At 40.8% G+C, this 24830-nt stretch overlaps 1 protein-coding gene across 1 annotated transcript in view; it reads right to left on the reverse strand.

The window, feature by feature from the left end:
* Positions 1-24830, reverse strand: part of CRLF3 (cytokine receptor like factor 3) — a 43794-nt gene that overhangs the window by 3111 nt on the left and 15853 nt on the right. Inside the window, exons 3-6 of the mRNA XM_047831702.1 lie at positions 22711-22798; positions 22047-22224; positions 19264-19486; positions 18452-18584 (exon numbers count right to left, since the gene is read on the reverse strand). Of these exons, the coding sequence (XP_047687658.1) occupies positions 18452-18584; positions 19264-19486; positions 22047-22224; positions 22711-22798 (622 nt within the window). The remainder of the gene's footprint in view (positions 1-18451; positions 18585-19263; positions 19487-22046; positions 22225-22710; positions 22799-24830) is intronic.

A 24830-nucleotide genomic window follows, 5' to 3' on the forward strand; every position in this document is an offset into this window, starting at 1 on the left:
ATAGGAACCTTAAATATAAAGTCAACCTATATCTCTACCACCAGATGCATCTTTCCCTCTGTTCCAGAAAGCCAGACTTTGCAAGGACAGAAAAAGAAAAATTAGCAAGGAACAAGATGTAGCTTTACCACGGGAAGAGGTGATGATTTCTAGTCAGCAGAGCCTCAAAATGTCTTATGTTGCAAAGTGGCAAATATGCAAGATCAAGATAAATACGTAGGCAGGTTTCTGAAGTCACTGCACTTGTGAACTGGCGGCAGTCTTAAAGAGGACAGTGACGTCACCGTTACAGCAGAATTGGGAGTCCCTGTCCTCACTCTACCACAGAAACATGGCTTTCACAATGATACTCAGAAACACCTTTCTGAGCGCTCCAGAATCCAGTTAAGAAGTGACAGTACCCCCAGGGGAGCACAACGCTGAAAACAGCTACACTGCAATGGGTAACAAGAGACATTTCACTTTCCCAAGTCAGTCCCTCTTCCAAGCTACCACAGCTCAGTGCCTGGTAAGAACACCTGGCTTCTGACTTTTTCTTTGGGGGGGTGGAGGGGAGAGGGAAGGAGAGAGGGAGAGGGAGAGGGAGAGGGAGAGGGAGAGAGAGAGAGAGAGAGAGAGAGAGGGAGGGAGGGGAGTGAAGCATTAATCCAGCATTCTATTTTTTTTTTTTTTTAATGTTTATTTTTGAGGGAGAGAGAGACTGAACACGAGCAGGAGAGGAGGAGAGAGAGGGAGGCACAGAATCTGAAGCAGGCTCCAGGTTCCGGGCTGTCAGCACAGAGCCCGACACGGGGCTAGAACCCACGAACCACGAGATCATGACCTGAGCTGAAATCGGATGCTTCAACAACTGAGCCACCCAGGCGCCCCATAATCCAGCATTCTAACTCTTTGGAAGGTTGCCTGAAGGACTAATTTCTGTGATGCCTCATTTGGAGAACTGACAGAGTGAGCATAGTATGGCTTCCCAAATGCTGCAAAGAGCAAAGAAATGTGAGTGGTGTGACTGGGAGAAGGTTCATAACTTCAGGCTTCTCTCCCTCGCGAGGAAGGGAGAAGAGGCGAATGTGCTTCTGCGCCAACTTTTCATAGGGCTGCTCAAGGCAATGGTATCTGTCTCACTTGATGTGGGCACTGCTGGGGAGCTGGCGGGCCCTGGATACCTGGCGGTCACTGAGTGCAAGAAAGAGGCAGGCGGCTTGCTGCTGTCACATCAGAGAACAGCCGTGGCACCAACAGGCACCAGAGGGAGCAAGAGACTATGAGCTCCGGAAAGACCCGCAACACTCAGCCCAGGAAAGTCACGGTCTCTCAAAAAAAGGTTTCTGAGGCCCCCAGAATCTCTAGCTGGGTTCACGTGCGAGGGTCACCTCCTATACAAAACCAGACCATAAAAACTGTCAGAGATGGCTGTTTTCTCATGTGTACAGATCCCAACACAACATTATAGGACATATAAAGAAGCTGGGAAAAAAGGCCCAAACAAAAAAACAAAATAGGTCTCAAAAATATCCAAATAATTCAAAACAACCATCATAAAGATGCTCTACAAGCCCAAGAAAATAAGACACGAACAAAATGAGAATACCAACAAAGAGATGAAAAATATAAAAAATAACCAAACAGGTATTTTGGAGCTGAAGAATACAGTAAGACCTGAAAACTTCACAAGAGGAGTGCAATATCACACAATCAAGCAGAAGAAAAAAACATCAAAATACAGGTCTTTTGAAATTATCCAATCACAAGGAAAAAAAGCATGAAGAAAGTCTAAGAGACTTACAGGAGAAGAGAAAGGGGCAGAATGTTCATTTAAGGAAACAATGGCTAAACACTTCCCAGATATGAAGTTTTGGGAAGAAGCAGCCTACTGGAGACCAACTAGGATGAACCCAAGAGAGCATGCTGAAACACATTACAAACTGTCCAAAGTCAAAGACACAGTGTTTAAAAGTGACTCATCATGTACAAGGAAGCTCACATAAGACTATCAGTGGAGGGGCGCCTGGGTGGCGCAGTCGGTTAGGCGTCTGACTTCAGCCAGGTCACGATCTCGCGGTCCGTGAGTTCGAGCCCTGCGTCAGGCTCTGGGCTGATGGCTCAGAGCCTGGAGCCTGTTTCCGATTCTGTGTCTCCCTCTCTGCCCCTCCCCCGTTCATGCTCTGTCTCTCTCTGTCCCAAAAATAAATAAACGTTGAAGACTATCAGTGGATTTCTAAGTCGAAACCTTGCAGGCAAGAAAGGAGTGAGGTGATACACTCAAAGTGCTTAAAGGAAAAAGAATTCTGCCAACCAAGAATACAATATCTCAAAACTGTCCTTTAGAAAAATGAGGAAGAAATAGGCATCCCTACAAAAGCTGAGGGAGGTCATCCACAGCAGACCTGCCTTACAAGAAATGCTAGAAGGAATCCTTCAAGTTGAAATGAAAAGACTGTAAATAGCAACATGAAAGTATGTGAAAGTATAAAGCTCCCTGGTAAAGGTAAATATATAAACACAGAACATCATAATACTGTAATGGTGGTGGATAAATCACTTTTAATTCTGGTGTAGAAGTTAAAAGGCAAAAGATAAAAAATAATAGAACTAAAAGATGTTAATGGATATACAATATGAAAAGATGTATTTATGACATCAATGACGTACAGTGTGGGAGTTATCAACTTAAAAGAGATTGTTATAACTATAAACTGTTTTATGTAAGCCCCATGCTAACCACAAAGACAATACTTTCAGAAGACACACTGAAGAAAATAAAAAAGGAATCAAAGCATGTCACTACAAAAAACAAACAAAAACACAAAACAAAACAATAAAACACAAAGGATGGCAGCAAGAGAAGAAGAGAAACACAAAGCTACAAGACAGAAAGCAATGACAAAATGGCAATAATAAGTCCTTCTCTATCAATAATCACTTTAAACATAAATGGATTGGAGCACCTGGGTGGCTCAGTCAGTTGAACAGCTGACTCTTGATTTCGGCTCAAGTAATGATCCCAGGATCATGGGATCGAGCCCCACATCACACTAAGCATAGAGCCTGATTACGATTCTCTCTTTCTCTCTCCCTCTATCCCTCCATCGCGTGCTCTCTCTCTAAAATAAAATTTAAAAAATCTAAATGGATTAAACTCTCCCACTGGAAAGACCGGAGTGGCTGATGAATATAAAAGATCCAGATACTCCATACAAATGGTAAGCAAAAGACAGCAGAGATGGCCATACTTCCATCAGACAAAATAGACTTTATGTTATAAAATAACAAAAGAGGCAAAGAAAGACATTATATAATTAAAAAGGGTCAACTTACCAGGAAGAGATAACAATTGTAAACATATGTGCACCCAACATCAGATCAAATATAGAAAATGAACAATGAGAGAACTGAAGAGAAAAACAGTTACACAATAATAGTAGGAGATTTCAATATCCCATTTTTAAGAAAACAGGACAGAAAATCGATAAGGAACAGAGGATTTGAACACTGTAAACCAAAAGAATGTAATAGGCATATACAGAGCATTTTACCCAAGAGAAGTAGAATGAATACATGTTCTCCACAAACACATGTGGAACATTCTCCTGGAATCATCATGTTAGGTCAACAAGTCACGACAAATTTAAGAATACTAAAATCACACTACATACATTTTCTGACCACAACAGAATGAAACTAGAAATTAATGGCAGAAGGAAAACTAGAAAGTTTGAGTACTGTCATGCTAGAGGGCCAGGTATCCCACAGAACAATGGAAGCTTCATGTTTGGAACCCCTCAGACCTTGTGCTATGGGTCTCTCCCTTTGGTGGATTCGCATTTGTATCCTTTTGCTGTAACAAAACTCTCATCATAGTGTAGTGCTTTCCTAAATTCTGTGAGTCATCCTAGCAAATTACAGAATTTGAGGGTGGTCGTGGGAACCCTGGGATTTGTAGTTTTCCATGTAGTTAGAAGTGAGGGGAGGCCTTGGAGACCCCTAAACTTGCAGCTGGTACCTAAAGTGAGGCTACGCTTTTTTTTTTTTTTAATGTTTGTTTGCTTAGAGAGCTTGAGCAGAGGAGGGGCAGAGAAAGAGGGAGAGAGAGAGAGAATACTAAGCAGGCTCCACACTGTCAGTGCAGAGCCCAATGTGGGGCTCGATCTCACAAAGTATGAGATCATGACCTGAGCTGAAATCAGGAGTCAGACGCTTAACTGACTGAGCCACCCGGGCTCCCCTGGAGGACTATGCTTTTAACCTTGTGTCTGGCCAACTTGTTGCAACTACACATTTTTTTAGTTATTAAACATTTTAAACCAAGAATTCAATTAAAATGTCTTGAAATTAATTAAAGATAGTAATACAGAAAAGGTCCTCAACGCAGTGAGAGAAAAGAAATCCTAGGAAGAAAAAAACCCTCCTAATTTGAATAAATCACAAAGTAATTCCTAAAAGCATCTTACCAAAACAGCACGTAATAAATAAGACCAGCACAGCATAAAAAGTTTACAAAAGTTGCTCTGAAGATGGAATGAACCAGGAAAATAAATAGCCAATATGACTGAAACACAGAATTATTTTCATAGTTCACTAAGAAATAGAACGAAAGTTTAAAATCACTGAATTTTTAAATTACAAGACAAGTAGGGAGGACATTATATCCTAAAAAAACTACTGTAGGTGTTCTTTCACATAACAAGTTTTGTAAGAAACTATATAAGAAACAAAGCTACAGGGCAAATGGGTGGCTTGGTCGGTTAAGCGTCCGACTCTTGATTTCAGCTCAGGTCACGATCTCACGGTTCGTGGGTGCGAGCACAAAGCCACTAGAAATGCATCCACTGCATAGACGAAAGTAGTAGAAAGTCCTAGGCAAAATATTCTGGGAAAGAACAGGGCCACAAAGAGGAGCAATTTTGATGGCAACAAGAAAGCTAATCTATTATCCCTATTATTCTGCACTTTGGCTAACTTTGATTGCGTTTAAGTGACACTCTTTTTATTATACAACCTCAAACTTTTTTCTTCACAGTGAATGCTTGGACAAAAATCCAAAAATTCAGTTGCGTCGCTAAGAAATATATGAAAAATACCCAGCTTTATGATAAACAGAAGAAATAAAATAAAGTTTTTGTTTTGGCCTAGCAGCTGCAGATGGAATAAAAACAGCCAGGTCTGCAGCGACATGAGTACCTCACACACTGCTGGGAGGCCTGCAAGTGCTTCCAGAACATAGCCAGTCAGTCTGTGTGTCACTAACAGGAAGACTGGCCCAAGAAGAGAGAATGAGCCGTGTGTCGACAAAGAGGGTCATGGCACAGCTTGACACGCCAGGAGTAAGAGAAAGAAGGGATGCCTTGTCAAGTGATGGCAAAGAAGGATTTTTGAAATATATTTGAAATAGAAATACGTTCCTTACCATACAAATCCGAAAACAGCTTTTATCCTGTCTCAAAACAAAACTGGTAACTTGAATAGTCCTTTATTATAGAAATTGGAAATCTTCCAACAAAGAAAATTCTAGGATGGTTAACTGGTGAACTCTACCAAACACTTAAGGAAGAAATAATACCAATTCTACACAAACAGTTCTGGACACAAAAGAGGAAGAAACACTTCCCCATCTCACTTTGTGAGGTTAGCTAAAACCAAAACCAAGGACATCGTAAGCAAAAAAGACAAATATCTCTCTCATGAAGAGACATAAAAATCCCCTATATTAAAAAAAAAAAAAGATATTAAAAATCAAATTTAGTGCTAAAGTATACATAAAGAATAGCACATGACTCAGTGGAGTTTCTCTGGGGAATGTAAAGCTGGTTCAATGTTCAAAAATCTATCACTGTAATTCCCCATATCAACAGAAAAAAAAATGATTACCTTAATAGACGTATAAAAATAACTAGACCAAATTAAACACTCATTTATGGATAAAATTCTCAGCAAACCACAACCAGAAAGGAACTTTCTTAACCTGATAAAAGGTATCTACAAAAAACCTGGTGCACCTGACTGGCTCGGTCAGGAGACCACGCAACTCTTGATCTCGAGGTTTTAAGTGGGAGCCCACAATGGGTGTAGCGATTACTTAAAAATAAAATCTTAGGGGTACCTGGGTGGCTCAGTCAGTTGTGCACCCAACTCTTGATTTTGGCTCAGGTCATGATCTCACAGTTTCATGAGTTTGAGGCCCACATCGGGCTCTGCACTATCAGCCAGAGCCTGCTTGGCATCCTCTCTCTCCCTCACTCTCTGCCTCTCCCCTGCACACATTCTCTCTTCCTCTCTCTCAAAATTAATAAATGTAAAAAACATAATTTATATAAAAAACAAGTCTTAAAAAACCCTCAAACCTACAGCTACCATTCATACTTAATGTGAAAGACTGAAGGCTTTTTTTCAACACTGCTATTCAGAATCATGCTTCCTAGCCAGTGTGATGAGGCAAAAAAAAAAAAAAAAAAAAAAAGAGAGAAATGACAAAATACTGATGAAAGACATCGTTTAAAAAACTAAATTGGGGCACCTGGGTGGCTGAGGTGGCTCAGTTGGTTAAGCATTTGACTTTGGCTCAGGTCATGGTATCATGGTTTCGTGAGCTCGAGCCCCGCATCTGGCTCTGTGCCGACTGGCAGCTCAGAACCTGCAGCTTGCTTCAGAGTCTATATCTTCCTCTCTCTGCCCTCCCCACTTGTGCTGTCTCTGTCCCTCAAAAATAAACATTAAAAAAAGTTAAACAATAAAATCAAAATGTTGTCTTAAAAAAAAGAAACTAAATTAAGAAATATACCATAACCAGGGGTGCCTGGGTGGCTTAGTCAATTGAACCAACTCTTGATTTCGGCTTGGGTCATAATCTCATGGTTTGTGAGACTGAGCCCTGCATCACACTCTGTGATGACAGTGCCATGCCTGCCTGCTTGGGATTTTCTCTCTCCCTCTCTCTCCAACCCTCCCCTACTCAAGCTCACTTACTCTCAAAAAAAAAAAAAAAAAAAAAAAAGGAAAGAAATATACCATATCCATAGATTGGAACAATCAGAATATTAAAATGCCAATTACTCCCAAACTGATTTATACATTCAAGGCAATCTCAATCCCAGGAAAAAAATTTTTCTTAGAAATGGACAAGCTGAATCTAAAGTTAAATAGAAAGACACAGGCACCAGAATAACCAAAATAAAAAAAGAATAAAGTTGGAAAAATCACATTACTTGATTTGATAACTTACTATAAAGCTACAGTAATCAAGATTTTAGTTCTGGGAAAGAAGAAACACATAAATCAATGAAACAGTCCAGAAACAGTTCCCCACACTGTCAACTGATTTTTGACAAAGGTGAAAGGCAATTCAATGGATAGAGGACAGTCTTTTCAACAAATAGTGCAGGGACTACTGGACCAGATGCAAAACAAACACAATTCAACTCATATTTCACACATTATACTAAAAGTAACTCAAAATAGCTCAGAGATCTAAATGTAAAATTTAAAAATATAAAGTGTCTAGAAGAAAATATAGGAGACCTTATGACCTTGCATTTGGGCAAAGATTTCTCAGATACAACACCAAAAGTACTAGATGAACTGATGAATTGTATTTCATCAAAATTAACAACTTCTCCACAAAAGACATCGGTAAAAAATATTTTCAAGGCATATACTTAACAAAACCTTATATTCATAAAATTTCAGTGATAAAAAAAAATCTTTTTAAACGGACAACAGGTTTGAAAAGACACTTCACCAATGGAGGTATATAAATGGCCAATAAGTGAACACATGAAAAGATGCTATCTTTTAGCTATCAAAGAAAAGAAAATTAAAACCACAGTGAGGTACAACTACATGTATATAGACTAGCTGAACTTAACAGTCAAAAGTGGGGATGCCTGGAGCTCAGTTGGTTAAGCATCAAACTCTTAATTTTGGCTCAAGTCATGATCTCACAGTTCAAGATCACGACCATGATCATCGGGCTCTGTGCGGACAGGGCAGAGCCTGTTTGGGAGTCTTTCTCTGTGCCCGTCCCCTGCTCTCTGGCTCTCAAAATAAATAAACAAACTTAAAAAAAAAAAAAAAAAGCACAAATGGAGAACCTGGGTGGCTCAGTCTTAAGCATCCAACTCATGATTTTGGCTTATGTCATGATCTCATGTTTGTGAGATTGAGCTCGAAATGGGGCTCTGCACTGGGCATGAAGCTTGCATAAGATCTTTCTCTCCATCTCCCCTGCCCCTCTCCCCTGCTCACTTGTGTGTTTGCTCTCCGTCTCTCTCAAAAAAAAAAAAAAAGAAAAGAAAAAAAGAAAAGAAAAGAAGAACCAATACAACTGACAATACCAAATACCAACAAGGATGAAGAACAACTGAAAATCTCATATGTGCTGGAGGGAATGTAAAATGGTTACAGCCATTCTGGAACACAGTTTGACAGTTCATTAGACAGATAAGTAAACACAGTATGACCCAGCAATTGTCATCGAAGATATTCGTTTACTTAAAGAGAAATGGAAGCTTGTGTTCACAGAGAAACCTGTAGACAAATGTTTAAAGAGGCTTTCTTATGGCCCCAAATTGGAAACAACTCATGTCTTTCAACTAGTAAATAAACTGATATATCCACACAATAAAATAATATTAATAAAGAACTAAACTGCACATACTACATACATATATAATAGAGAGAGAGAACTCCATATTATTAATACATCACTCCATTTGTAGGACATTCTGAAATGGCAAAATTATACAAACAGAAAACAAATCAGTAGTTGACAGAGAGAGGCAGGTTAACACAAGAGATAACACAAGGGAATATTACGAAGTGATGAGATTGTTTTGTACCTGATTGTGGCAGTGGATACATGACTCAACACATTTGTCAAAACTCAGAACTGTACTACAAAAAGACTTTTCTTTTTCATGTTTATTTTTGAGAGTGAGAGAGACAGAGACAAGTGCAAGCCGGGCAGGGGGGGGTGGGGGTGGGGTGGGGTGGGCGGTACACAGAGAGAGAGGCAGACGCAGAATCCGAAGCAGTCTCCAGGCTGTCAACACAGAGCCGGATGTGGGGCTCGAACCCACAAACTGTGAGATCATGACCTGAGCTGAAGTCAGATGCTCAACTGACTGAGCCACCCAGGCACCCCGACTTTTTTTTTTTTTAATTATAAGCTCTACACCCAATGTGGGGGCTGCACTCACAACCTGAGAAGGTCAAGAGGTACATGCTCTACTGACTGAGCCAGCCAGGCACCCCAAGACTGATTTTTACTTCCGTAAAATTTTAAAAAGTGAAAAAACTGCCCATATACATATAAGAATGTTACTTGATCCAGACTGCTTTATGAAACCTTCAAGGAAGAGATAATCTATCATGTAAAATTAAAAAATGAAACAAAACAAAAAAACAGAAAGAAAACAGGGAGGAAAGATCACCCAATTATTTCATGAGGCTTTTATAATCTTGACACACAAATTGTAAGAGAAAAATTACAGGCCAATTTCATTCATGAATATAGATTAAATTAAAAAAAATAAAAATAGCACCAAAATCAAACCAGTACTGTGAAACAGAAAGCAATACCATCAGGTAGGATTTATCCCAGGAATGCAGAGTTAATTTAACATTATAACACCTATTCACAGGGCACCTGGGTGGCTCAGCTTCCGATTTCAGCTCAAGTCATGATCTCATGGTTTGTGAGTTTGAGCCCCCCACTGGGCTCTCTGCTACCAGCATAGAGGCCACTTGGGATCCTCTGTCCCCCTCTCTCTCTGCCCCACCCCCGTGTGTGTGCACATGCATTCTTTCTCTCAAAAATAAACATTAAAAAAAAAAAAAAAAAAGAACATCTCCTGGTGTATATCACTGCAGTAAGAGTTTGAGAGTGGGCAGAGAGATGCAGAGAAGATACGTCACAAAGTTCTACAGCCATTACTGATTTTAAAAAAATCAAGATAAATTAGAAATAGAAACTTTTATTGCAGAAATGTTTCTTGAATTGTATTTTAAGGTGTTATGTTCCCACGGTTCTGATTTCCTTTCTCAGGGCCTCTAATTACATTTGCTGGATCTCTTTTTGCTTATCTCTTTTCTTTCATTTTCTCTTGAATCCCTTTTTGATTTTTGTTTCACTTTGCTCATTTTTCATTACTATCCCTGCTTCCCATGCTATCAATCTCCTTTGTGCTTCTTGTAATTTGGTCTTGATTTCTGAAATAGTGCCTTTTTCTTCTATCTCTCTGCTAAGTTCTGGCAGCTAGCATTTCATAGATTCCTGCTCTCTGTGCATCACCTCCTGCTATTCAGCCATCTCTTCCCTGAGTTCTTGTATTTAATCTTTGTAATCTTCCTTCATAACTGTGATTAATTTTTTTTTTAAATTAAGGTTGAAACGCTGAATACAGTTTTCTCTTCGTTTCTGGCAATTATTTTTGCTGGTGTTTCATTATCTATAGAAAAGATTTGCCAATCTTTTTCATTTCTTTCCCTTATCCTATCTTTGTATAGACACCGTGGACATTCACGTTTTGTTGCTCGTATTAATGCATCAGGTTCCTGTCATAGGAGGGATGAAGGGGGTGGGTGGGAAACCCGGGTAACGCTCAGGTTTACAGCTCTATGGCCTGTCATCCCCCCATCGCTGCAGAACTACACTGCCTCATAATGTGGCTCCTCTATTAGTCCTGTCTCCTCTGACACTCAAGACCTAATGTGTTTCGAAAGAGCTTCTACTGCCAGACTTCAGCTTCTGTGGTTTCTTCAAAGGCTGCTTCACAGACCATTGACCACGGTCACCACTTGCTTTCTTAAGATCAAGCATTTTAAACTTGCTCAGGCATTTTCCACATCTTTTCTCTCTGCTTCCTCAATCAGAGCACTGAGGTACTGTTCAGTCCTAGCTCTATTTACAGTCTCCAGGGTGGGGCCTTCTCCTTTTGGGATTGAGTATTTGGAGATTTCTACGATCGGTACCTCCACGCTGATCTTTTTTTTTTTTTTCCCTCAGCAAACTGTCATGATTTCCTCAGTGGACTTCCTGCTTATCTGTGGCTTCAGAAGTCTTTAGACCTAATTTGGAATTGAGTTTTCTGTATCTTAGTTTTGTTGAAAAAGCACTCACGGATCCTCCTACCTCTATTCTCCTTATTACTCCAAAAAGTTTCTGCGAGTGGAAAAAATTCAGAACTAAGGTGCCACCACATAGGCACTGGTCCCAGAAGCTCTCATGGTCTCTTTTGAGCCCTCTCACCAAGGCTTCTCCACAACGTCCCTGGAACCGTTCACGTCAGGTCACCAACAGACATCTACACTGCAAACCCAAAAGTCAATTCTCAGTCTTTTTCTTACCTGGTGGATCAGTGCCATCTGACATGACTGAGCCCACACTACCTCCTCTTTGAAACACTTCCTTCGCTTGACTTCTAGGACACGGCATCCACTGGTTCCTCCTCCTCAGAGTCCTTTGATGGCTTTCTTCCCTCCCCGGCTGCTAAATGTTACAATCCTTCAATGTTCTCTGTCTACACTCACTCCTTGGTTGATCTCACCCAGTCTCATGGCTTTAAATTAAATACTCATCTACAATCTAAAAACGCTCAAGTTAATATCTCCAGCCTGGTTCTCTCCACTGAATTCCAGATTTCTGTATCCAGCTGTCTATCCACCTCTTTACTCGTATGTGCAGTAAGGAACTCAAACTTACTAATTTGTGAAAGAACAAACTGATATTCACTCAGAAATACACTCTAATTGCCTCTTACATACCTCAGTAAATGACAATTCTATGTCAACAGTTACTCAGACCAAAAGCCCTGCGGTCACACTGGACTCCCTTCTTTCTCACGTCCCACAAGCAACACATCCTGCCACTCCTTCCTTCAAAATATATCCAGATTTTAACCATTTATTGTTACCTCCACTGTTCCATCCTAGTCCAAGCCACCATTCACTCTCACCAAGATTACTGTTACCGTCTCCTGACTGGTCTCCCTGCTTGTACCCACACCCTTCACAGACTAGTTTCCCCACAGCAGCCAAAATGGCCTGTAAAACATGTATCAGATGATGTCATTCGTTTGCTCAATACCCTCCAATGACCTTTCACCTCACTAAGTCAGAATAGAGGCCTATGGGGCTAGACTGTCAAGATTTGAATCTCGGCCCCACTATAAACAATCGGCACAACCTCAGGCAAGTCACTTAATCTTTTTACATCTCAGTTTCCATATCTATAAAATGTGTCTACCTGATGAGGATGTAATGAGGATTTATAGATATTAACTCATTAAGTCCTTAAGAACTAGGAGCGCCCGGGTGGCTCAGTTGTTTAAGCGTCCAAGTCCAACTTCAGCTCAGGTCATGATCTCACGGTCCGTGAGTTCAAGCCCCATGTCCAGCTCTGTGCCGGCAGCTCAGAGCCTGGAGCCTGCTTCAGATTCCGTGTCTCCTCTTTTTGCCCCTCCTCCGCTCATGCCTCTGTCTCTCCCTCTCTCTCAAAAGTAAATAAACACTTAAAAACTTAAAAAAAAAACCACACACACAGCAAAGCTCAATAAATGTTAGCTGACCATTATTACTTTGTACCATCTAGCTCAACTTGTGAATTCATGAAAAGTAAAAAGGAGAGCATGTCTCCCTCCCCAAGAGAATGAAAATGTAAACTTCACTTGGTGAGGCCTTTGTTGGGGGGTAGGGAGACCTCCATATGCAGTGTCAAATATCCTCCTTGTAAATGGCCACAGGCAACCTTCAAAAGGGTATTTCTTTGAGGAATTAAAAAAGAAATATATGCAGCCTGTTCAAAAGTATAGCCTACTTTTCTGGGATCCTCTGACTATAGTGCCTATCTCTATTAACCCGATCCAGACTCATGACTTGCTATTTGTACTTTTTCTACTCCGTATCTTTGATTCTTGCTTTGTTTCCCCACCTCAACTGCCTGTCCACCTCTACCTGCACTAAGCCTCATCAACCCCTCATCTAGAAGTAACTTTTCCTCCCTCTGTATTGCAGAGTAGCTTGGATCTTTCTTATACTAATTTATCAACTGCTTACTCTACAATTAATCAAAGATTCTGTGGGTTTTTTTCTTCCTAAACTTCACACTCATGGCAATACCAAGTACTTTATGTAAATACCATCTGAATGGAGTAAAGGCTGAACAAAACGATTAGCCTCATTCAAAGACTAGAGTTGATAAGGAGAACTGTCCTTACATTAAAAAAAAGTCATTTTAGGGGCACCTGGGTGGCTCAGTCGGTTAAGCTTCCGACTTTGGCTCAGGTCATGATCTCATGGCTCATGAGCTTGAGCCCCACATCGGACTCTGTGCTGAAAGCTCAGAGCCTGGAGCCTTCTTCGGATTCTGTGTCTCCCTCTCTCTCTGCCCCTCCCCTGCTCACACTCTCTCTCTCCTTCAAAAACAAATATTAAAAAAAATTCTTTTTCAAGTCATTTTAGGGAGGCCTGGCTGGCTCAGTTGGAATAGCACGTGACTCTTGATTTCAGGTTATGAGTTCAAGCCCTACATTGGATGTACAGATTAAATATTTAAAAAAAAATTTTTTTTTCAACGTTTATTTATTTTCGGAACAGAGAGAGACAGAGCATGAACAGGGGAGGGGCAGAGAGAGAGGGAGACATAGAATCGGAAACAGGCTCCAGGCTCTGAGCCATCAGCCCAGAGCCCGACGCGGGGCTCGAACTCCCGGACCGCGAGATCGTGACCTGGCTGAAGTCGGACGCCTAACCGACTGCGCCACCCAGGCGCCCCAAGATTAAATATTTTAAAAATAATAAATAATAGCTTAACAAAGAAAGAGTATGGACAGGAAAAAGGTCCAAGAAATACTCCTTAGATTATTTGGACGAGTTGCTATATGTGAACACTTCAGAGTAGATACACCTTCTGGATTTCATGTAACCCTCCACCTACAGACAAACTAAAAACTAGGGTATAGAATCCTAAAAGAGATCTATTTAGGAAAGGAGCTACCTTATCTCATCCAAATGTACATAATCAAGAGTTTATGGGGAAAACTCTCTGTCTGGCATTCTCCACATCTGTCATAAAAGCCAAATTCCAACCTGAAAGGCCTACATATCATATCTCTAGAGGGGACCACTTTGGCAAAATACAAAACCCAGCAAAGCTGTATTCTCCCTAGGACAGAGCATTCTGTCTCTATAAAAGGAGGAACCGACAAGATTTCAAAGACTAATAAAAAACAAACTACCTTCTTTAAAAAAAAAAAAAAAAGTTTATTCATTTATACAATCTCTATATTCAATGAGGGCTCAAACTCATGACTCTGAGACCAAGAGTTGCACACTCTTCCTACTGAGCCAGCTAGGCGCCCCAAAACAAATTAACTTCTTAATTCAACTATGACCTGTTGGGCTAACAATCAGTATTGAAAATACACCTGGTAATGACAGAGACCAGCCTTATACAGAAAAGAAAGATCCCCTCAAGCTTAAATTTATTCAGAAAAGGTAATGCTAACGCTTAACCAAAGGCAAGCATTAAAGCAAATTCACAAATCCCAAGCAACCCCTTTCTTACAGCTATCAACCATGCCATTTCTAAGATAAAGCCCCCCAATTTTTTGACACTTCTCCCATCAAGAAGTGGGGTCTATTCCCTTCCTGGGATCTAGACTCTGTGAATGTACAATAGAATGGGGTAAGGTTAACACTATGCCAATTTCTAGGCCCAGGCCTTAAAAAGTGACAGCCTCTGCAGCTTCTACTTCCTATCTCCTGAGATGCTCATTCTTAGAACCCAGCCACCATGCTGTGAGGAAGCCCAGGCAACCCATGGACAGGCCTACACAGACAGGCACACAGAACCAGGGTTAATTTGCCAGTCATGTGAGTGAGCCATCTGGAAAGTAGATCCACCATCCCTAATCAAACTACTGCAGCTACCGACAAACAAGCAGAGATGAGCTGTCCTTGACACTCTGCAAATTGCAGTTTCCTGAGCAAAATAAATGACTATTGCTGTTTTAAGCTTCTAAGTTTTGGGGTGATTTGTTACACAGCAATTGATAATGCTAACTGTAACATTAACTTTTTATGTTCTTTAAAAGAGAAAGTTTATAACAATAAATAGCCAGCCTACTGCCCCTTGATTTACCACCACATGTGACTTGTGGGAGGCAGATAGCACAGTGGGTAAAAGCACAGACTTTTAGAGCTAGACTGGCAGGATCTAAATAGTGGCAAGTCATGTACTCCCTGTGCTTTGGTCTCTTCATCTATAAAAGATGACAGTAACCTCCTAGGCTATTAGGATTAAGGAAGGTTGTTTGAAAAGAAGCTGTTTTAAAGAAAGGAAGTGGTAGAGAAAAGAAAATAAAAATATGGTTAAAAAAACAGGAAGATCAGGAAATCTTAGAAGCAAGGAGAGGGGAGCAGGAATGTTCAGGCAGGAAATCAAGGAGAGGCCTAGCAGGAGGAGTTTGCTTTGCAGACCTGGCCACCAAATGAGACAGGGCTCTAGAGACTGACGGAGCCCGCCAGTAACAGGTTTCTTGGCTTCCGCAGCTCTACACATTCCGGCAACTTCATCAGGAATAGACTGGGGGGAGCAACAGGGCAGTGCCTACAGGACTATAATCTTCCCTCTAACTGCAAGGCCTTCCAACACCCTCAAAAAACTGAATAAAGTTTACCTTTAGTCAAGTTGGCCCGTCTGTTCCCCCCTTATACAGAGGAGGTGCCCCCCATCTCTCACATCTTCTGACTTAGCTGCTGATGCCTGCAATTGCTTTTAACACGGAGAGAAGATATTTTCTTTCCACATTCAAAGGAAAAATGACAAAAATGCAAGGGTCTGGCTACAATAATACTGAGCTGAACTAAGTTTCGGTTAATCACTCTGCCAAGTGGGGCCCGGTCAGACATCTTTGGAAGAGGAGGAAGGAACAAATGGTTTACTGAGGCCTACTAAATGTCAGGTCATGGTCCACAGATAGTGAGTAGAGTGACACCAGTTTGGGTCATTTCCAACGTCTTAAATATTTACTGAATGACATAAGAAACAAACCTGAGTACACCATCTATCAGACCTCCCCCTGTGTTCACAGAGGAAGCATTTAAGAGCAGGAAAGCATCAGGTCACCATCACTGGGGGGGAAATGGTCACAGAAGAGGGAAAAGGAAAAGAGCTAAGGATACTGACAGAGAAACTGTACATTTCAACACTAACTACAATCACATGTATTCTCCTGTGAAGAAGACAAAAACAAACAATACAGACTAGCTATGCCATTTACCAGTTATGTGACACTGGGTAAGTGACTTAACTTCTGTGTGCCTTGATATCCTCATCCCTAAAATGGGTAGCTATACCTATTTTATTGGGTTATTGTAAGAATCAAATGAATATAGGGGCACCTAGGTGGCTCAGTGAGGTAAGCGTCTGTCCTGGTTTCAGCTCAGGTCATGATCTCACGGTTCCAGGAGTTCGAGCCCCGCATCTGGCTCTGCACTGACCGTGCAGTGCTTAGGATTCTCTCTCTCTCTGCCCCCCACCTCTCTCTCTCAAATAAATAAACTTAGAAAACAAAGAAATGAATGTAAGTGCTTAAAATAGTACCCCACATGTAATAAATGTCATTTAATTATCAACTGCAATTATTATTACTACGAGTACTATTCTTACTGTCTGAGATATCAGACCTGAATCTATCAACTCAGGAAGCTCTATCATTACACAGGAGCACATTGTTCTCCGGAGATTCACTAATGGCAGTATTTCTATAAACAAAGGATATAAGATAAAAAAAGAGTTTGTTAGCAAACAAAACTCATGAACTCCCCTTTAGGGAGTAACTAAGAGGACTTCAGGTAATAGACTCATTTCTCTCTCTCTCTCTCTCTCTGTTGGTATCTTTCTGGTTATTAAGTCATTGTTCAAAACCTAAGGTGTGAGAGGAGGTGTCAAAAATGAGCAGGGTGGCTCAGTCAGTTAAGCTTCTGACTGCGGCTCAGGTCACAATCTTGCGGTTTGTGGGTTCAAGCCCCACACTGGGCTCTGTGCTGACAGCTTAGAGCCTAGAGCCTGCTTCAGATTCTGTGTCTCCTCTGCCCCTCCCCCACTCACTCACTCACTCACTCACTCTCTCTCTCAAAAATAAACATTAAAATTTTTTTTTAAATGAGACAAAGCATAAACCAGTATATTGTGAGAACTGCTGACAGTTAAGGTGATTTGGCTGGGGGAGAACATGGCCATATTAGCTTACATAAAGCTTTCAGATACTCTCCAAGCTTCATATGACAAAGGACTGAGAACAATAGAAACTCTAAGCAACCATTCACCATAAAATCTGATGATCTGGACTTAAAACTTAGAGAAGAGTTGGCTACCCTGCTTTTCCAAATCAAAACTGGGCTTTGGTTTCTAGCAGGACCTATTCAGAAATAGAACTATGTAGAATGCATCTCAGATAACATGAAAACAAGGAAATTTTTCTAATACAGGAAGAAATGGATGAAGAAACAGAAAAATGATTGGTGGCAGGAGAGTCTGCTTTCAGTTCTATTTTACAGAGAATTATACACATCACATACATTATGTATGTAATTCTCATTATGTTTACACCAGCAGGTTGTCTTTCACAGAGACTTGCTCATATTCATTCATAAAGGAAAAAAATTCTTGGCCTCTGATTTTTTAAGATTGACTTTTTTTTTTTTAATTTTTTTTTCAACGTTTATTTATTTTTGGGACAGAGAGAGACAGAGCATGAACGGGGGAGGGGCAGAGAGAGAGGGAGACACACAATCGGAAACAGGCCCCAGGCTCCGAGCCATCAGCCCAGAGCCCGACGCGGGGCTCGAACTCACGGACCGCGAGATCGTGACCTGGCTGAAGTCGGACGCTTAACCGACTGCGCCACCCAGGCGCCCCAAGACTGACTTTTAAAAAAGTTTACCTACTTATTTTGAGAGAGAGAGAGTGCATGCATGCCTGTGCACAAGCAGGGGAGGGGCAGACAGAGGGAGAGAGAGAACCCCAAGCATGCTCTGTGCTGTCAGCATAGAACCCAGCGCAGAGCTCGATCTCACGAACCTGAGATCGCAACTTGAGCTAAAATCAAGAGTGGGATGCTCAACTGACCAAGACACCCAGGCGCCCCTAAGACAGACTTCTGAGAGGTAGTCTACCTACCTCTATCTCCCAAGAAAAGAGATAAACGTAAGTATGTGCTATGTAACAGGCATAAGCGAGACATCTTATATACATTATCTTAGTTCATCTTCATAATAACCCTATGAACACACATGAGAAAACCAAAGCAGAGAGAAATGAGGAACTCTCCCCAGAGTAACTCTCCCTACAAATGACGAAGTAAACTCAGGTCTACTTTGAATCCAAAGCTCATGTATGTTCTATGCACTTCACTCTGCTGCCTAAGGCATGACAGGTACTGTAATATCTACTTGCCTGAACGTCAATGTCTGCCCACAGAAGTAAGTCGGAGCGCTGGAGTAGAGGACACCTGAGGATTCAGAATCATTCCGGAGGGCTATATTTCTTCGACTACTCAGGCTGTAGCCCTCAAAGCCAGCTGTCCACTCTTTTTAAAAAGTAAAAATATTGAAATTATTGAAACCCTGTGAGGAGTATCTTCAATACAGACACATTAAATAAAACTTGGAAGTAGAAGAGGCTGCTCTTAGGGGTCATGGGCAAGTTCCATAAAAGAAGAGAGGCAGTGACAGGGTATCCTGGTTAACCCTACAAACCACGAAACACATGCTAGTCTATTGTGGCATGGAAGATCAAGTGAGAGCTCTCTCCTACCTCATAAAATCAGGGTGAAGCATAACTGTTTGAGCTTATTCCAACCTGATTAAGAACTAGTTAACAAATAAGTCCAAATGTTTTAAGGTAGTAATACAGGAGAGACCAATTTCATTTTGTTTTGTCTTTTTAGGAGAGACCAATTTCAAATCCTAAGACCTCCATCCTGATACTCATTCATTTGAAAAATCAGTATTCTGATGCAATATTTAAGCCCTTGGATTTAGGGAATGCTAATAATCCTGCCTGGCACTATTTTTGGACTCTGGAGAGAAGAACTGATGAAAAGGTCTCAAAATTCACATGAAGTAATTTGAACAGGGCAGTTTCCATGTTTTTCTTATCAATTCAGGTTTTACTGTCAGTAAATGTGGTTGTCAGTGTGCTGATGGAACAGGTGCAAGTGGTCTGATACACAGTGAAGCTTCAGGAGTGAGAAGGCAACAGCATACCATGAGGCACCAATGTGGAGTGACCCATTTGGGGGACACTCCAAGGACTCCATTCCTGTCGGCCATCTCCTCGGGCGCAGACTCTGAACTGATAATCAACGTTGGGGTCTATGTGCAATACTATGAACTCAGTTTCAGAGCCTACATATACGTCCTCAAAATGATTTGAAGTGCATTTGCGGAACTGGAGCCTGTAATCTTGGGCTATAAAGTCGTCATCCACCTAAGGAGAAAGGCTTTATGTTAGGTAAAAATCAGGAAATAATTTCTCTCAGCATCATGGCTTAAGAACTCTTGGGCCAAGCTTAGAAGCCCATGTACTGAATGTGGGCTATTCACAGGAAGGTCACAGAAAATATGCCATCATTATTTCCCTTCTTTCCTTTATTGAGCCATATTGTTTTACACTTCCCAGTCTGATTTGGAAAACTCTTCTTTTGAAGAATTGTATGTTTTCTATACAATAAAGCCAAAGGTAAAGTATTCAAAATTCAAAGATAAGAATCTCACAACTAGGTGCACCTGGGTGGTTCATTTGGTTGAGTGTCTCTTGATTTCGGCTCAGATCATGATCCCAGAGTCATGGGATCGAGCCCCATGTCAGGCTCCATGCTAACTGTGGAGCCTGCTTGGGACTCTCTCCCGACCCCCAACCCTGCCTCTCCCTCACTAGTATACGCTCTCTCTAAAATAACAAAAATTAAATTAAATTAAAATTAAATAAAGAAAGAACCCCACAACTACATCATTCATATAACCAAGAGAATTAATATCTAGAATATATAAAAGACTCCTAAAACTTAAAAACCACCCAATAAGGAAATGGACAAAAGACCAAAATAAACATTCTATAGAATTAAAATATAAGCAACCAAAAATATATAAAAATACTCAACCAAATTTGTAACATGGACAATGAAATCTAAAACCAAAATGAGGGAGGTGCCTGGGTGGCTCAGTTGGTTAAGCACCCGACTTTGGCTCAGATCATGATCTCCCGGCTTGTGGTTTCGAGCCCCGCATCAGGTTCTGTGCTGACAGCTCAAAGGCTGAAGCCTGCTTCAGATTCTGTGTCTCACTCTCTCTCCTTCTACCCCTCCCCTGCCCTCTCTTTGTCTCTATCTCTCAGAAATAAACAAACATTAAAAAAAATGTATAGACCCAAAATGATGGGTGCCCGGTGGGGTGGTTCAGTCGGTTAAGCGTCCGACTGTTAATTTCAGCTCAGGTTGTGATGCCACAGTGGTGAGATGGTGCTGGACGTGGAGCCTGCTTAAGATTCTTTCTCTCTTTCTCCCTTTGCCCCTCCCACGCGTATGCACACACTCACTCTTAAAAAAAAAAAAAAAAAAAAAAGATACAGAAAAAAATAAATAATAAAGAAATAAATAAAACCAAAATGAGATACCATATCGGCAAAAATACAAAGTCTGACAAAGCCAAGTATTGGTCAGGATGCAGAGTAACAGGAACTCATACACTGCTGGTGGAAACACTGGTACAATCACATTAAAGAGAACTTAGTATTATCTAGCAGAGTATGGATCCTATACTCTAAGACCTCATAATTTTACTGGGTATATACTTACGAAAAACATCTTACACATGTACACAAGGAGACATGAATAATAATATGTTTACAGCAAAAAACTGGAAACTCTAGGTCCACTGACAGGCAAAAGAATAAAAATGGAATGACAGTCTTTGTTTTGAACGAACAAAAACCTCTCTATTTTTTTTCTATTAATAAGGCTTCATTAGAAAACCCATTTAAGAAAATTATTTCCAGAATATGAGCACCCACTCTGAATGATGTATTTATCTGTCAATAGCCAAGACACTTATGACCCATTTAGACATGGTTTCCTTTTTTTTTTTTTTTAAGTTTATTTATTTATTTTGAGAGAGGGAGAGCACACGCACATGCACAAGCAGGGGAGGGGAACAGAGAAAGGGAGAGAATCCCAAGCAGGCTCCGTGCTATCAATGTCAAGCCCAATCCAGGGCTTGATCTCACAAACGGTGAAATCATGACTGAGCTGAAATCAAGAGTCAGATGCTTAACCAACTGAGACACCCAAGCACCCCAAGTTACCATACTTTAGATAGAAACCATGTCCAGGGGCGCCTGTGGCTTAGTCAGTTAAGCGTCCAACTCTTGATTTCGGCTCAGATCATGATCTCAGTTCAAGCCCAGTTCCGTGCTAACAGTGCAGAGCCTGCCTGGGATTCTCTCTCTCTTTCCCTCTCTCTCTCTGACCCTCCCATGCTCTCTCGCTCTCTCTCTCTCTCCCAAAAATAAAATTCTTTTTAAAAATTAAAAAAAATATATGGTAACTCATATACGTAACATGATTTAACACACAAAATTCTCAGCAATGCTGAGAATGTGAAAAAACCACATTTTAAGAACTTTATTTCAGAAATATTAGTTCAACGTGGAACAGAAAGTATCAGACACCCAATCAATATTCAGTACGACCTTTTGACTTTCGTAATAAACAGAAATGGGAGAGATCTTCAACTCACTAAGGGTTAAGTTTGGGAAATATGTGATGGGAAATACTGTTGTGATACAGAGATTTTTAAAGGCATCTTCAAAACTATCTCAAACTGGAAGAGCTACCTCCATTCAAGTTCCCTGTGACTTTAATTGTAAAGCCGAAGAGACTTTTGTTTGTAAAGAGAAGAAAATCTTCAAAGGTAATTAATAAAAAACATCCTAAAGGCCCTCAAATCTCAAATCCACAATGTTGAAGCCACTTCTACAATTAATTACATACCTTACACCATCGAACAATGATGCCTCCAGGTTTCTCTATTAGTTCTTCTATCTGTACCGGTGGGCGAGATGCTACCGTTCCATGCTTGAAAATGTGGTCTTTCACTATGTTCAGAATTGAGTCATCCAACTGAGCAGATAAACAAGGCACATCAACCAGTAAAGGCACTTCTGGTAAGCTGAGGAAACAAAGCTTATGTGTTTATGAGGCTTTTAACTGGAAGTTAAAAATATGATGCAGAGTTTCAATCAGTCACATACTATAATGATGCTGAAGCCCCCAGGAAATAATGCCAATGGCAACAGAGGCTTTGCAAGATGTTACATAAAGATTCTCTTCCCAGATAAATATAACCAACAAAATAGAAAATTGGTAGGATCACCACTGTTTATACTGAAAGATCCAATGTACTCAGTTTCAATATGTGCAGAATATCTAAAATTTAACAATTCTCTTACACATTAGAATTGAAGAAAATCTATAATAAAACTATACCAAAAATTACAATCACAACTATTTCATACTACTAATACTGGTATTGGGCAGTGGACCTTGAAATCTATATTCTCTATCACACTTACTCAGAATCTTTAATAGGGAGGGGAAAAAAAAGCAGACAGTTTAAATGCTTAAAACCAAATCCTGAAGGCACTAACTACTTTACCTGTCCAACTGAATGTGTGAGGCCTTTTTGGTAAAGTTCCACAGTTTTTCATTCTGTTCTCCTACACTACCCAGAATGGCGATCTCCCCTACAATCAGGAATAAGAGAACAAGTACAGTGAAAAACGGTCCCGTTACAAAGTAATCACTACGACCCGTGTCAAAGTGGGTCTCCGGTTTTCCTACAAACAATTCTTAAGTGATTCCAGAGTCAAATTCCCAAAAAGCAAAAGTAGAAACTATTTTAGAAGTGACTCTAAGGTGAAGCTCGTGAGGAAAAGGGGTACATGATGGTTAACATTTTGCCAGGAATGAAAAAATGTGCTCTAAACAAAGAAATACCGTTTATCAACGAAAATTTTTTTATAAAAATTTTTTTAAACGTTTATTCATTTTTGAGAGATAGAGAGAGACAGAGTATGAGTGGGGGAGGGGCAGAGAGAGAGGGAGACAGAATCTGAAGCAGGCTCCAGGCTCTGAGCTGTCAGTACAGAGCCTGATGCGGGGCTCGAACTCACTGACCTCAAGATCATGACCTGAGCCGAAGTCGGATGCTCAACCTACTGGGCCACCTAGGCGCCCCTAGTTTGTCAACCAATTTTTTGCAATGGAGAAGGTACAGGTACTTTCTGCCATCTCTCCTACAGAATCTTGACTTACAGAACTCCAACAGGAGCCAGTACAGGTATTACCCTGACAGAAGAATAGGGCACGGGGTCTTATAAAGTCAAATGATACAGCTATCTTCCTGAAAGAATATCACACATTAGAAATTATTCCACAGAGGGGCATCTGGGTGGCTCAGTCGGTTAAGCGTCTGACTTTGGCTCAGATCATGATCTCAAGGTCAGTGAGTTTGAGTCCCGCATCAGGCTCTGTACTCTCAAGCGCAGAACCTGCTTCGGATCCTCTGTCTCCCTCTCTCTCTGCCACTTCCTCTTTCATACACACACTCTCTCTCTCAAAAATAAACATTAAAAAAAAAAATTATTCCACAGAAAAATAAAAAGGAGGAGCTATATAAAGACAACTTCTGTGTCCTTCCAGGACCCCGAAGAAATAGCACCGGAACTCTTTCCATCTGAATGTGCCCTGGAGTGACTCAAGTTTTGGGGGACCATATAACATGACATTCTCCCTCACCAAAAGGAAAACAGAGACATATTGAACAATGCCTGAAAGTCCTCAAAATTCCATCAAAAAGTCTTTATCCCTTGAGAGGAAGAGATTGAAATTCAAAATATTTCTGAAATATAAAAAAATTTAAGCATCAGATGCTGTAACAAACAAGTTTGTGCCTCAAAGGATTTCTTTTCTAAAATAAAAACATTTCTCAGTCCTCAGAGTGATGGATGACCTGTGAACTACTTCTGGGTTTGTTTCCAAATGCAAAGCCTCCAGGGAAAGACGTTCTGTGGTCCCACTGAGAAGCATTTTCTCAAAGGCACTGCTAGGGTCAGTGTCAAATAAGCAGTTCTCACTGAAGAGAAGACAAAATGTAATTAGCATCTACAGATAATACCAATACCACATTCTAAATGTTACCATAAAGGGATGAATTTCCAGTTGGAATGACAGACTTGTTAGCCACTCACCCTTTTTATCTCATGCCATTCACAGCACTCAATGCAGAATGGGTGGTATTCAGTCTCCTCTGGCTTCTTTTTCCTCAACTGTCCTTTAAATGCTGGCATCCCCCACCGTTCTACCCTCTGCCACCCTCTCTTCTCAATATTGTACACTTAACTCTTGATGATTTACTCTCATGGATTCAGACTCGATGTATACAGCATCAATTGTCATACTGCCATACTGATCTCTCTCCTAAGCCACATGCCACATTCCCAACTACCTTCTGGGCATCTTGCCCCATACTGAATGCCCAACTACCCAGTGAAGCCCACCCTTCTCCTTTGTTTATGTCCATAAACAGCACAATTCACCTGGTAATCCAAAATCAGGCTGGTTTTGGTCATCCTAAGGCCTTCCCTTTATCCTCCAATATCCAGACAATCACCAGTAATCAACACTCACTGACAAATAAAATCATCAATTCTCTTTCTGAAAAATCTTAAAATCAGCTCCACATCATCTCTACCTGTCATTGCCTTCATCATTTCC

The sequence above is a fragment of the Prionailurus viverrinus genome, chromosome E1, assembly GCF_022837055.1.
Source record: "Prionailurus viverrinus isolate Anna chromosome E1, UM_Priviv_1.0, whole genome shotgun sequence".
Classification (NCBI taxonomy): Eukaryota; Metazoa; Chordata; class Mammalia; order Carnivora; family Felidae; genus Prionailurus; species Prionailurus viverrinus.